The sequence below is a fragment of the Ceratotherium simum genome, chromosome 7, assembly GCF_057802395.1.
Source record: "Ceratotherium simum simum isolate JZ-2026a chromosome 7, ASM5780239v1, whole genome shotgun sequence".
Lineage (NCBI taxonomy): Eukaryota > Metazoa > Chordata > Mammalia > Perissodactyla > Rhinocerotidae > Ceratotherium > Ceratotherium simum.
In genome coordinates this window covers 77077145-77092224 of record NC_141906.1, presented here as the reverse complement: position 1 = coordinate 77092224, position 15080 = coordinate 77077145, and the positions used below count along the sequence as shown (strand labels likewise).

The window sequence follows — 15080 nt, the reverse complement described above, 5'->3', positions numbered from 1 at the left end:
AAAAAAAAAGACCTGAAACTGTGAAACTTCTAGAAGAAAACATAGGCAGTACGCTCTTCGACATCAGTCTTAGCAACATCTTCTCAAACACCATGTCTGACCGAGCAAGAGAAACAATAGAAAAAATAAACAAATGGGACTACATCAAACTAAAAAGCTTCTACACAGCAAAGGAAACCATCAACAAAACGAAAAGACAACCTAACAATTGGGAGAAGATATTTGCAAACCATACTTCTGATAAGGGCTTAATCTCCAAAATATATAAAGAACTCATGCATCTTACCAACAAAAAAACTACCAACCCAATTAAAAAATGGGCAAAGGACCTGAACAGACATTTCTCCAAAGAAGATATACAGATGGCCAACAGACACATGAAAAGATGTTCAAAATCATTAACTATCAGGGAAATGCAAATCAAAACTACAATGAGATATCACCTGACGCCCGTCAGAATGGCTATAATTAACAAGACAGGAAACAGCATGTGTTGGAGAGGATGTGGAGAGAAGGGAACTCTCATACACTGCTGGTGGGAGTGCAAACTGGTGCAGCCACTATGGAAAACAGTATGGAGATTCCTCAAAAAATCAAGGATAGAACTACCATATGATCCAGCCATCCCACTGCTGGGTATTTATCCAAAGAACTTGAAAACACCAATTTGTAAAGGTACATGCACCCCTGTGTTCATTGCAGCGTTATTCACAATAGCCAAGACTTGAAGCAACCTAAGTGCCCATCAAGGGACGAATGGATAAAGAAGCTGTGGTATATATACACAATGGAATACTACTCAGCCATAAGAAACGATGAAATCCAGCCATTTGTGACATCATGGATGGACATTGAGGGTATAATGCAAAGTGAAATAAGTCAGAGGGAGAAGGTCAAATACCGCATGATTTCCTTCATTAAGTAGTAGATAATAACAACAATAAACAAACACATAGGGACAGAGATTGGATTGGTGGTTACCAGAGGGAAGGGGAGGGTGGAGGGTGAAAGGGATAATTCAGTCCATGTGTGTGGTGATGGGTTGTAATTAGTATTTTGGTGGTGAACATGATGTAATCTATGCAGAAATAGAAGTACAATGATGTACACCTGAAATTTTTACAATGTTATAAACCAATGTTACTGCAATAAACAAAAAATTAAAAAAAAAAAAAAGAAAGGAAAATGTCAAGGGAAAAATAAAAATGATCATAAAGGTGATGAAAATAACTAGTTCAGCCACTAGAACTATTTAGATAGCTAATAAAAACATGAGATGAAAAGGGGGAAATTGACAGATTTCCACAAGAACGGATGGTGCATTATTGCCGGCTGGGAAGTGAAAAACCTAAGCTCGGGCAGCTAAGCTTGCCCCACTGAAAGGGCTCTGTCAAATTTGTACTATTTACCCTAGTTTGGATCAATTAAATCAAACCAATGTGCTGAAAAGGATTCAGAAAATAAAGTGCTTGAGCTATGCATGAAGTTTACTCCATCTGGTAAGACAATAAAACAAAAAGGATTGATTTAAATGCTGTGATCTACTCACCTGATCCATGGAAGGAGCTCAAAGGCAATAAACTATGTTTAAGGTTGAATGGACTGAAAGTAATGAACAATGTTCTCTGAGATTACTAGGTCCTGGAGCACAATGTATAGTGATACCTGTGGGATACAAGAAGACAATATTAGAGCTCAAGTGATAAAATTTTGAGGAAATGGTAATTCTATTTTAGGAGATACTAATATTATGATAAAGTAAAAGGCTTCCTGGGAAGCTGCAAGTTACCCTGAGGTAGATACCTTTACCTGAATAAGTATAATTGGAATGGATGTAATGTGTGAATGAGTAGTTTTTGCCACTATTATTTTCTAATCAGATATTGGTCAAGTTTGCCTTTTGCCCACTTTTATTTGCATGTGCCAAATGAGAACTTCTGGAATTGCTTAACCATTCCTATGTAGTTTATATTAAGCAATGCCAAATGTCAAGAGGAAAATAGGAGATTTCTACTTTGATTGAAAAGATGATAGGAGAAGGAGTATTAAACACCATTATATAATGGTCCTGCCTGTCTTGTATGAAAAATAGATCATATCAGCAATGAATAATTAGAAAATGAAATTAAAAACACAATATTTACATTAGACCAAAATATAAAATATTTAGACATAAATCTAACAAGACATGTACAATTCCCTTGCGAGGTAAACTACAAAACTCTGATGAAAGGAACCAAGAAATAAATAGAGAGATATTCCATGTACATGGATAGGAAGGCTCAATATTGTCAAGCTGTCAGTTCTTACAAAATTGATTTATAGATTCAATGCAATCCCAATCAAAAGCCCAAGAAGTAATTTTGTGGATATTGACAAACTGATTCTAAAATTTATGTTGAAAAGCAAGAACCCAGAATATTCAACACAATATTGAAGGAGAAGAACCAAATTGGAGACAGGGTACCACCGATTTAAAGACTTACTATAAAGCCATAGCACTCAAGGTAGTGAAGTATTCGAGAAAGAATAGACAAATAGATCCATGGAACAAATAGATAACCCAAAAGTAGACCCACATAAAAATAATCAACTGATCTTGGACAAAGGAATAAAGGCAATTCAATGGAGAAAAGATAGTCTTTTTTTTTTTTCCCTGAGGAAGATTCATCCTGAGCTAACATCTTCTGCTAATCTTCCTCTTTTTTTTTGCTTGAAGAAGATTAGCCCTGAGATAACACCTGTGCCAATATTCCTCTATTTTGTATGTGGCTTGCCACCACAGCCTGGCTTATGAGTAGTGTAGGTCTGCAACCAGGATCTGAACCTGCAAACCTGGGCTGCCAAAGTGGAACTCCCTGAACTTAACCATTAGGCCATGGAGCTGGCCCTGAAAGGATAGACTTTTTAACAAATAGTGCTGGAACAACTGGATATTCACATGCAAAAAACAATAATGTAAACACAGACCTCATACCTTTAATAAAAATTAATCTAAGCTGGGCAATAGATCTAAATGTAAAATCCCATGCTATAAAACCCCTAGAAGATAATATAAGAGAAAATCTAGGTTACCTTGAGTAAGCTAATGATTTTTATATATAACACCGAAAGCATGATCCATGAAAGAAAAAAAAAATGGATGGCATAGACTTCATTAAAATTAAAAACCTATGCTCTGCAAAAGACACTGTCCAAGAAATGAAAAGACAAGCCATAGACTGGGAAAAAAATATTTACAAAACACATATCTGATAAAGGAGAGGTATCTAAAATATACAAAGAACTCTCAAAACTCAACAATAAGAAAGCAAACAACTTGATTTAAAAATGGGCAAAATAATTCTTATCAAAATTCCAATGGCATTTTTCACAGAAATAGAAAAAAACAATCCTAAAATTTGTATGGAAACACAAAAGACCCTAAATAGCCAAAACAATTGTAAGAAAGAAGGACAAAGGTGAAGGCATCACACTTCCTGATTTCAAACTATACTACAAAGCTATAGTAATCAAAACAATACAGTACTGGCATCAAAATAGACACATAGACAAATGGAACAGAATAGAGAGCCCAGAAATAGACCACCCCCCACACACACATAGGATCAACTAATATTTGATAAGGGAGCCAAGAATACTCAATGAGGAAAACCAATAATCTTTTCAACAAATTGTTCTAGAAAAACTGGACAACTACAGGCAGAAAAACGAAATTGGACCCCTACCTTACACCGCTCACAAAAATTAACTCAAAGTGAATTAAAGACTTAGACATAGATCCGATGCCATAAAATCTCAGAAGAAAACATAGGAAAGAAATTCTTTTACACTGGTTTTGGCAATGATTTTTTGGATATGACACCAAACGCACAAGCAACAAAAGCAAAAATCAACAAGTGGGACAACATCAAACTAAAAAGTTTCTGCATGGCAAAAGAAACAATCAACAAAACGAAAAGGCAACCTATGGAATGGGAGAAAATACTTGCAAATCATATATCAAATAAGGGGTTAATATACAAAATACATAAAGAACTCAGACAACTCAATAACAAAAAAAAATCTAATTTAAAAAAATGGGCAGAGGAGCTAAATAGACATTTTTCCAAAGAAGACATCCAAATGGCCAACAGGTACATGAAAAGATGCTCAACATCACTAATCATCATGGAAATGCAAATCAAAACCACAATTAAGATGTCACCTCACACCTGTTAGAATGGTTATCATCAAGAAGACAAGAGATAACAAGAGCTGTTGAGGAGGTGGAGAAAAGAGACCCCTTTTGCACTGTTGGTGGGAATGTAAATTGGTACAAACACTATGGAAAACAGTGTGGAGGTTCCTCAAAAAATTAAAAATAGAATTACCATATGACCCAGCAGCTCCACTTCTAGGTATATATCCAAAAATAAATAAATAAATAAAATCAGGATCTCAAAGAGATATCTGCAATCCCATGTCCATTGCAGCATTATTCACAAAACCAAGATATGGAAACAACATAAATGTCAATCAATGAATGAATGGATTAGAAAATGTGATATATAATGGGATATTATTCGGCCATGAGAAAGAAGGAAATCTTGCCATTTGAGACAACATGGATAGACCTTAAGTGCATTATGCTAAGTGAGATGAGTCAGACAGAGAATACTGTATGATATCACTTTTATGTGGAATCTAGAAAAGCCCAATTCATAAAAGCAAAGAGTAGAATGGTGATTACCAGGGGCTGGAGGGTGAGGGTATTGGGAAGATGTTGTTTAAGGATACAAACTTGCAACTAGTAGATAAATAAGTCCTGGAGATCTTAATGCACAGCATAGTGATTTAGGAAACAATACTGTAGTATAAACTTCAAAGTTGCTAAGAGACTAAATCTTACTTGTTCCCACCACAAAAAAGAAATGATGATTATGTGACGTGCTAGAGGTGTTAGCTAACACTGTGGTGGTAATCATATTGCAATATATAAATGTATCAAATCAATACATTGTACACATTAAATTTACACAATGCTACATGTCAATTATATATCAATTTAAAAAATGGACAAAACATCTTAACAGATACCTCACCAAAGATGATATACGGATGGCAAGTAGGCATATGAAAAGGTTCTCAACATCTTATATCATTAAGGAATTGAAAATTAAAACAACAGTGAGATACCACTACACGCCCAAATCCAAAACACTGACAACACCAAATGTTGGTGCAGATGAGATCAGCCGGAACTCCTATTCATTCTTGATGGAAATGCAAAGTGGTACAGCCCACTTTGCGAGATAGTTTGGTAGGTTTTTTGTACAAATTAAACAGACTCTTGTCATACAATCCAACAATCACAGTCCTTGGTATCTACCCAAATTAGTTGAAAACTGACACACAAAAACCTGCACATGGAAGTTTATATTCATATTCATTATGACTATACATAATAGCCAAATCTTGGAAGTAACCAAAATGTCCTTCAGTCAGTGAATGGATAAATAAACTGTGGTACAGTCATACAAGAGAATATTATCCAGAGATAAAAAGAATCACATTATCAAGCAATGAAAAGACATGCAGAAATCTTAAATGTATATTACTAATCCAATCTGAAAAGGCTACATACTGTATGATTTCAACTATATGACATTCCTGAAAAGGCAAGACTATGGAGATAGTAAAAACATCAGTGATTGTTGGGGTGCGGGTGGGAAGGGAGGGATGAATAGGTGAGGCACAGGAGATTTTTTAAGGCAGTGAAACTATTCTGTATGATATAGTAATGGTGGATATATATCATTATACACGTCTCAAAATCCACAGAATATATAACACCAAGAGTGTTATAAACTATAAACTATAGATTTTTAAATTTTTAAATTTTTTGTGAGGAAGATCAGCGCTGAGCTAACATCCATGCTAATCCTCCTCTTTTTGCTGAGAAAGACCGGCTCTGAGCTAACATCTATTGCCAATCCTCCTCCTTTTTTTTTTTCCCCAAAGCCTCAGTAGATAGTTGTGTCATAGTTGCACACCCTTCTAGTTGCTGTATGTGGGACGCGGCCTCAGCATGGCCGGAGAAGCGGTGCGTCGGTGCACGCCCGGGGTTCCGAACCTGGGCCACCAGTAGTGGAGCGCGCGCACTTAACCGCTAAGCCAGGGGGCCGGCCCTCTATAGATTTTAATTAATAATAACGTATCAACATTGGCTCATCAATTATAACAAACGTACCACACTAATGTAAGATATTAATAATAAGGGAAAGAATGTTTGGGAGGGAAGGTCAGGAGGGGGAAAGAGAACTATCTGTATTTTCTGCTCATTTTTCTTGTAAGCCTATAACTGCTCTAAAAAAATTAAATCTATTAATTAAAAAAATAAGAATTATAAAGAAAAGTAGCTCACTCCTAGAGATTAATTATGGACTAACAAAGACTAAATAAAGTAGTGTCACAAGTAGTTTTCTCTGTATCAGATGGGATGAAAATTATTTTAAAAATGCAACAAGCTAGAGATGACCGGAAATTGAATAACAATTTCTTTTATACTTCAGTTTTGGAAGAAATTCAAAAACAATTTGCCTTCACTCGGGCAAGCCTCCAATATACAGCATCCCATCTTGAGGGCTATTTCAACTCTCCTGCATGCTTTTCTAACTTGGTTGTATGAGCTCAAGATGTAATCTCTGTTAAGAAAACACTAGTGCGTTACATCGATGATATCAAGATAATTCCTCTCTCAGAAGAGAAGCCAAAGAACTTAAGAACCTAAGAACTATGGCGACACATGACTAACTGAGGATGATTAATCAACCTGGTCAAAATACAGAGCTCAGATCAATCAGTCAAATTCGGAGGGATAACTTGGGCCTGGACCACCAGAGACATTCTACGAGCTATGAAATAAGTTACTGTCTCAGCTGGACCTTACCAATAAGCAAGAGGCAAATTACCTTGAGGGATACAACACCTTTGGATTTTAATAGACACATATACCACAGTCATACATTTTGTTAGCCCTATATGTTGAGTTACTAGAAAAAAGTTTGAATTGGAGTTGGATCCGGGACAAAATGTTTATTAAGATACTTTTAAAGTGCTAGAACCCAAGTGGTCCCTTTGGGAATATTTGATCCTAGTATACAAATGATTTTGGAGGTATCTGCTACACGGGTGCATGCACACTGAAGTCTCTGGAAGAAGTTAAACACTACCACTCAATGTCAGTCAATGGCATTCATTGGGGTTTTGGATGTAGCAACAAGGTATAATCCTTTTGAAAGGGAATAGGCCTGTTTTTCAACCTTGATGAAAATAGCTGTGGTGACAGAAGGCTACCAGATAATCCTAAAACCCCAGATACCGGTTATGTCAGGAAATGTCAGATATATTTTCTAGTAAAAATGGGGTAGCTCAACAGAACTTATTGATAAAATGGAAATGGCATCTATAGGAGCACGCCACCGGTCATAGTTCTAGGGGATTACTCATGTTCGTCAGCAGATCATGGCCCTGCCATTGGGGAGAATGATAAAACATGTTGAGGAGTTACAGCTTCTATTGTTGAACAGTCTGATGCCTATGATTCTCTCCTTGCTAGGAAAATTCTGAAAATTCCAGAATTGAAAGGTATGATGTAGTTTAGAATTCTGCTGTCATTTGCCTTAGAGATGGTCAAGCTTTAGTAAAAGAAGGCAAGGATACATCCTCGTGATGGGTAGAATTAAAAGCAATACATATATGGCAATGCAGTTGGAGTTGGGTTCTCGTCCCAAGTCTAGATGTTTACAGAACCCCCCCGGTGTTTTCACTGGGATCCTTCTTCTTCTTTTTTTTTTTTTTGTGAGGAAGATCAGCCCTGAGCTAACATCTAATCCTCCTCCGTTTTTTCCCCTTTTTCTCCCCAAAGGCCCAGTAGATAGTTGTATGTCATAGTCGAACATCCTTGTAGTTGCTGTATGTGGGACGCCACCTCAGCATGGCTGAACAAGCAGTGCATCAGTGCGCACCCCAGATCTGAATCCAGGCTGCCAGTAGCGGAGCGTGTGGGCGTAACCGCTAAGCCACAGGGCCGGCACCTGGGATCCTTCTTTTATTTCCCAACTTAAATGGAGTGGATTTAAAATTTCTCCATTAAATCCAAAGATTGTTATAAGAATTTGGGGGAGATTGGGGAGATATAATCTTTACCGAGTTAAAGAAACTCTTTTTTGTTCCTAGTTTGACTAAGGGTTTTTTGTTATTGTTGTTTATAAATAAAATTTGAACTTTATTTAAAATGTTTTTTCGTGAATTGAGACTATTATATGATTTATTTCCTTTAGTGTCCTAATGTAAAGTGATTGAAAGATCTTCTGTTGAACCATTCTTCCATTCCAAGGAAAATTCCTTATCATGATGTATTATATTGAACTCTGTTTGGAATTGAATAACTCATAATTTATTTAGGAATTTCTATTAACATTTGTGACTCCATTCTAAATATCTCAATTTGGAATCAAAATTACTCTGGACTCATAAAATGACCTGGCTAGATTTAGCTTTGCTTCAATTCTCTGCAAAAACTTTCAAAATGTAGAGATGAACAATTCTTGAAAGATTGGTGGAACTCACATGTAAAGCCATCACAACATATTTTAAGTTTTGTTTGCATATTTTAGGGCAGGTCTTTCACTACTATTTCAAAACTTTTAATATGACTACTCTATTTAAGAACCATATTCTTTAGCCAATTTTGGAACTTCTTCTTAAAATTTTGTTCAGATGGCTTCAAGTAAATGAACTAAAACAATGAACTGTAATCTTTAGCTGAGAAGCTATATGTCAACCTAAAAACTTACTAGATGGTAAGAGGGGAGGTGCAGACAGTGAGAGAAACTAAATCTTTGCCACATGGGATAAAGGCAAGTTACACATACAAGAGAGAAGGTGCTGGCACTTGTTTTTAGTGCCCCCACACCTACCATCCAGTGCCATTCTGCTCTTTTTTATCAAACAGCTTCCCACAAACACATAAAAACTCACCCAAGGAGATACTCATTGATCACTCATATCCACAGGGAATGGCCTACATTGTGTCTTCTAAGAGCAGCTCAAGTCCCCGGGAGAGGCAAACTAAGGTCCAGGAGATCCCAGCCCTGATTATTGATTCATCTCCCAGCTGTCATGAGTCACAAACCCTTTCCAGCTGACTCTGGCCAGGCAGGAGGAGTCTGAGAGTATTCCCTTCCCCACTGGCTTTTCTCACATCATTCCCTCAAGTTTCCCGCCACTGCCAGCAATAGAAAGAAACAACATGAGTTTGGAGGGGTGCCCTCCTGAAGGGTTCCTGGGAAGAAAATTCACAAAGCAGCCCAACCACACCCCAGAATCACTGACAGCGACCCCAGGGGAGGGACACCAGAGTGTTCCCTGCTCACACTCAAGGACACAAAGAGTAGAAACTGCTCTGCAGCCAACTGTTCACTGCTCGACCTCAGCCAGTGTAAGGCTAAAGCACCTGGCTCTGGAGCCTGTCCCTGCCTCAGGCCGTCAGTTCCTGAGGGCCTTGGACAAGCTGTGGGGCTGATAGGCCTCTGCTCTGGTGATTCTTGGTGAGGATGAGGGGATTCCTGGTTCCTCCCAACCCCTCCCCTGAAGGAGATGATCTGGGAGAGAGTCTGAGAGGGAAGGCTGGAGCAAGATCTAAGCTGGTCTAAGACAAATCAGGAGTCTGAGGCCTTGTCTGTGGCCTTGCCCCAGGCCACCAAAGAACAGTCGACATTCAGTATCCACATTATACGTATGATCTGACTCTGTAAAATGTATTTTCTTTAAAAAAAAAATGTATTTTTTCATACGTATGTATACTTATCATGAAAAGGCCAATAGGATATACATCAAATTATAGCAATGTTTCTGTCTAATGATTGGTTTGGGTGGTTTTTTCCAATAACTTTTCATTTTATAATAGTTTTACATTTGCAGACAAATTTTGTCACAACTAATGAAAAAACGTCGATATATTAGTTTTAACTAAACTCCATACTGTTTTCATATTTCATTAGTTTCTTGCCTAATGTCTTTTTTCTGTTCCAAGATTCCAAATTTGTTCATCATGTCTCCTTAACTCCTCTGGACTGTGGCAGTTTCTCAGACTTTCCCTGTTTTCAACGATGTTCAGTTGAGGAGTATAGGTCAGGTATCTTTCAGAGTGTCTCTCAGTATGGGTTTTCTGATGTTTTATTCATGCTTAGACCTGGGTTATGGTATATAATATCAACCTGCCTTATCATTGATGACATTGACCTTGTTCATCTGGCGGAGGAACTGTTTGCCAGATTATTCCTTGTAAAGTTACTTTTTTCCCCCCTATTTTCACACTGTACTCTTTGGAGCAAGTCACTAAGTGCAGATCCATTTTCGTTAACATATTTTGTATTTTCCAAATTTTCTACAATGTCCACAGGATTTCCATTGGTCATTACTGAAGGGGGAGTAACGAAAGGCAAGAGTTTATTTGGTTTTTGTTTTGTTTTTCTTGAGAAGAGTAAAAGTATGTCTTTTAATTTCCCTTTTTGTTTTCTAGATTTTTAACTGTGGTAAAAACACATAGATAAAATTTACCATCTTAACCATTTCTCAGTGTACAGTTCAGTAGTGTTAAGTATATCATGTTGTTGAGAAACATATCTCCAGAACTTTTTCATTTTGCAAAACTGAAACTCTATACCCATTAAATTTTGACTCCCTATTCCCTCTCTCCCAAGCTTCTGGCAATCAGCATTCTACTTTCTGTCTCTACGCATTTGACTCCTTGAGGAACCTCGTGTAAGTGGAATCATATGGTATTTGTCTTTTGGAGACTGGCTTGTTTCACTTAGCATAATGTCCTCAAGGTTCATCCATGTTGCAGCATGTGTCAGAATTTTCTTCCTTTTTAAGGCTGAAGGATATTCCTTCATATGTATAAACCACATTTTATTTATCCACTCATTGATTGGGGGACACTTGGGTAGCTTCCAGCTTTTAACTATTGTAAATTATACTGCTATGAACATGGGTGTGCAAATATCTCTTCAAGACCCTGCTTTCAATTCTTTTGGATCTATACTCAGAACTGGAATTACTGGATCATATGGTAATTCTATTTTTAATGTTTTGAGGAACCATCATGCTGTTTTCTACAGTGGCTGCACCATTTTACATTTCTACCAACAGTGCACAAGCGTTCCTATTTCTCCACATCCTTGCCAACAATTTTATTTTCTGTTTTTTTTAATGTTAGCCATCCTAATAGGTGTGAGGTGATAAAACGCAGTTTTTAAAATAATAAAAAGCCCTCTCACTGGTCCTTCCTCCAGTACCATCACCCATCCATAGTTCTTTTTGGTGGGACCAGACATAAGTACACCCGGCTTAATATAGGCTGGAATATTTGGGTTGGGTTTTGTTGGGGCCCAGGGCAGGGCACCCCAAAATATCCCACAATGGCATATTGATTATTTAGAATTAAAGTTACTTGAGAAGCAAAAAGGGCATTCTGACTCTCCTGTCTCTGTTCCCCTGAAAGCAGGAATAAAATCTCTCATGTGAAAGGTGCTCTCCCTGTCAAAACTAGAGAATTCAGCGCTAAGAAGCCTGAATTAACAAACCTTGCTAATTTATTACCTCAAGCCTAAACTCTGCTTAAATTCCTCACTAATTGCATACTCAAAATCAAAGTTTCTTTGTCCTGTCATTCCTCACAAATTTATTATTTCTTTGTGTGAAAGATATATATATTGCCTGCTTTATTCACTCTTTGAGCATCATTTTTCTATGGTCTCCAGTATGCATGTTTTAAATTGGGTTTTCTCCTGTTAATCTGGTCTTGTGTCAATTTTATTATTAGCCCAGTCATAAGAAAACAAAAAGGGGGATTTTTCCCTGCCCCAAGAGTTTCATTGCCATTGATCATAATGAGGTTCTTGCTGACATTTTAGCATTTAATAACAAGGCTCTGGCTTAGGCTATGCCCCACAAGGGCTAATTTAACCTGTCTTGCCTTTTAGCTCCTGTCTCAGCTCACATTTAGAAGGGAAATATATGAAAAATACTTAAATTTGATATTCTGAAATAAAAGTAGATTTTTAAAAGATTTTTCTCATGACATTGAAAATTTTTTAACAATAAAAGTCACAGAAAATTAATTTAATTTATTTTTTTTAGCCTTTTCAAGAGAAACATAAAGTGTTTCTTTCAGTTTGTTTTAAATTGTGAATGGGAAATAGTCAATAAGTAATAAAAAATACAAGTAACAATCTCCATTTTCCCATATCAAACAGCAAAGGAAACGAGAAAGAAAGGGCTAAGGACAAGAGATGGAAAGAAAAAGAAAAAGAAAGAAATGGACAAAAAGAGCAGAAAATATTATATAGAAGAAGTGAAAGATGTGTAAATATACATTGCTACAGCTATAATAAGAGGATTTTTACAGTTAACAAATGTGAAGCACCGAGAAGAAATAAATCTTTCTTTGGCTAAAAACACTAAGGTCGCTCTTATAAAAGATACTATTCCACTTTTCTCAATCCTTCCCAAACTACTTGGAAGAGTTGCCCATACTCACTATTTCCTTCTGTCATAGTCCATTCGTTCCTCAACCCACTGTAATGTGGCTTCTGTGCCACTTCTCCATTGAACCTGCTCTGCCAATAATCTGCAAGTGGTCACAGAAGACGGATAGTGACACTCTTTTGTCCTGCTTCCCCATCTGCTTCTGTGACCACCACCCACCAATCGTTTTAGAGAATGACCTTCACCCACTTTCTTTTTTGGTGGTCTCTAGTGTCTGTGGTTCATCCACCCCTTTTCCCACTTCTCTCATTGGACAACCTCTTTAAGTCTCATAACCTAAGCTATCAGTAGATTCTGAGCATGTATGTAGCATCTAAAGCTGATGATTCCATCTTTTCTGCCTCAGGACTTGGTACATTCTTGAACTCTGAGGCCTCTCTCTCCATCTACCAGATAGACACATTTCCCTGGACCCCCTCAAACTCCTGATGTATAAAATTGAGCCCATTACCTTTCTGGGCACATTACAATCACTTCTGAGTTGGTGGGATTAGAAACCAGTCAGCCAGTCAGCCAGAGAAATACAGTGATTGTCAGGGATGAGGAAATGCAAGGCGAGGAGGGCTGATGGTGATTTGCAGATGTGAATGAAGCAGAGAAATGAAACAACAGTGAACCAAGAGTGCTTGGTGTCGGGGAGAAGGAAGTGAAGAGGGAAACTTGGAGGAGATAGGAGGATCCTGCATTCTTTTCATGTGGAGGGAGATAGGGCCAGAGATGCCAGGGACAGCAGAAGGGTAAGTGGACGCCATCATTGACAAAAGAATTAGCATTAGTGAGCCTTCCATTCCCGTCCTTTTCCTTGATATCTATTACAGAAATCTTGACCTTTACAGCAAGAACTTGAAATCTTCAGATCCCCAAAATAGAAATTTGAAGATAAACAGTTATCTGAGCAGTCCAATTCAGTGTGGTTGTGGTACCATCCACCTGGAAGAGAAGGTATTCCATACTCAGTGCCAGAGAACAATACTTGGAACTCAAAGTAAGAGGAGCTTCCCCAACCACACCAAGCCTGGTCTCCAGACTAGGGACACATCCGCCTCCCAGAAAGGGCTCCCTCTGACTAGAGAGCCCCTATACAGTGTCAGGAGTCAGGCACCAGCTCAAACCAGAAGAGCCTGGCTCAACAGCACTACCTTTCTCAGTGAGAAGGAAGAAATCTCTGGTTCTGCATCCAGGGCCTTGCTCCATGGTGCAATTGCCCTTGCCCCTCAAACAATGACCTTTCTTAAAATTGCTGCAGACCATACATAATGTTGCTGGAGCTGTGGAAAACAGACAAGAAGGCTGATCTCAGGGTTGAATGGACTGAGACTAAAGTGGGCTAGGATACTGATAGGGCCAAGGAGTTCAAGGGAAAAGCATGACCCCAAATACCTCCTACAATATACTCTTAAAGCCTAGAAGTGTTCCCATCAGATTATGTCCATTGACTCTTTAAAGATCTGGGCCCTTGATATAGTGATCTTGATTCCATTAAAAATAAAGTAAAATGTGTCCCCTTAGCTATGGTGTCATTATGCAGAACACAGTGAGGGCATCTACATACAGCCAACTGAGGCTAGAAATCTGTTAGAATATGATGAGACATAAGGATTGTGCTGGCTCCAAGGTGGGGATGTGGTCTCATGAAATTTCCTACCACACCTCCTCCCAAAAGTCAACTGATGTCTAAACCTATCTAAGTGACAACAGTGCACTTATTATTGAAATATTGGTTCAAGACAAGCTCTTTCAGTGATCTGTTCCTGCTACATCACTGGCCCTAGGTTGCTTCTTTATAGAAAGTCTTGAGCAACCATTGGCTCTGCCTCTTAGGGCCATCTCAGAGAACTCCAAAGCCCTAAATTTGAGAAGAGCCTCCAGCCCCAATCTGCCCCAAGGGAGTGACTGACCCGACTCTGAGACCTTGGGCAGGGAACTGAACTCTTTCCCTGGTAGTAGTCGGGGTGGGGACAGCAAAGAGACCTCAAACCCTTGCTGGTCAGATCATCCCAGAACCTTATCCTTGACCTCGTCCCCTCTTCCCATCCCCTCCCAAGCTGTCAGATCATCATCTTGGGACTGCTCCCACCCCACCTCCATGTCCTCACCCGGTGCCCAAGCTAGCCCAGGGCCTCACCCACTCCTTGGAAGAACACGGAAGGGAAGACTCCCTGCAGCAGGAGCAAGAGCAGGAACTTGTCCATCTCAGTCTGGGATGGCAGGAAGATGCAGACGGTGCCTGGACCAGGGGAGCAGAGCACCTAGGGAGGGCTAAGACAGACTGTTCCAGTGTGCAGATGAGAGAAGGCTGGAGAATCTGGACTAATTTGCTCCTGGGCTGTGGGCAGAAGCTTCCTTTTACACACCTGCCCGTGGGTGTTTCACCACCACCCAGGCCCAGGAAATGTTCCCACAGAACCAGCCCCTTTGGACACTGCCGAGAACAAAGGATGTCCCAGATGCCTCCTCCTCTTCCTTTGAAGCTGTCTCCTGAT

The 15080-nt window shown here is 38.8% G+C and overlaps 1 protein-coding gene across 1 annotated transcript; it reads right to left on the bottom strand.

The window, feature by feature from the left end:
• Window positions 1–13369: 13369 nt before the first annotated feature.
• LOC147916722 (prostate and testis expressed protein 2-like) lies at window positions 13370–14789 on the bottom strand. The gene is made up of 3 exons (XM_087434092.1): window positions 14723–14789; window positions 13737–13865; window positions 13370–13527 (listed from the first exon to the last, which is right to left on the bottom strand). Exons 1-3 carry the CDS (start codon window positions 14787–14789, stop codon window positions 13370–13372), a joined length of 354 nt encoding a protein of 117 aa, XP_087290218.1.
• Between the last annotated feature and the right edge of the window lie 291 nt (window positions 14790–15080).

What these genes read in the sequence shown, in the direction of transcription:
- LOC147916722 (XM_087434092.1), bottom strand. Translation starts at nt 14,789, where the DNA reads ATGGACAAGTTCCTGCTCTTGCTCCTGCTGCAGGGAGTCTTCCCTTCC. An exon ending in CGTGTTCTTCCAAGGAGTGG is followed by an intron (nt 13,866 to 14,722) that starts GTGAGGCCCTGG and finishes TGTTTTCCACAG; the next exon opens with CTCCAGCAACATTATGTATG. An exon ending in CTTCCTTCTCACTGAGAAAG is followed by an intron (nt 13,528 to 13,736) that starts GTAGTGCTGTTG and finishes CTTCTCTTCCAG; the next exon opens with GTGGATGGTACCACAACCAC.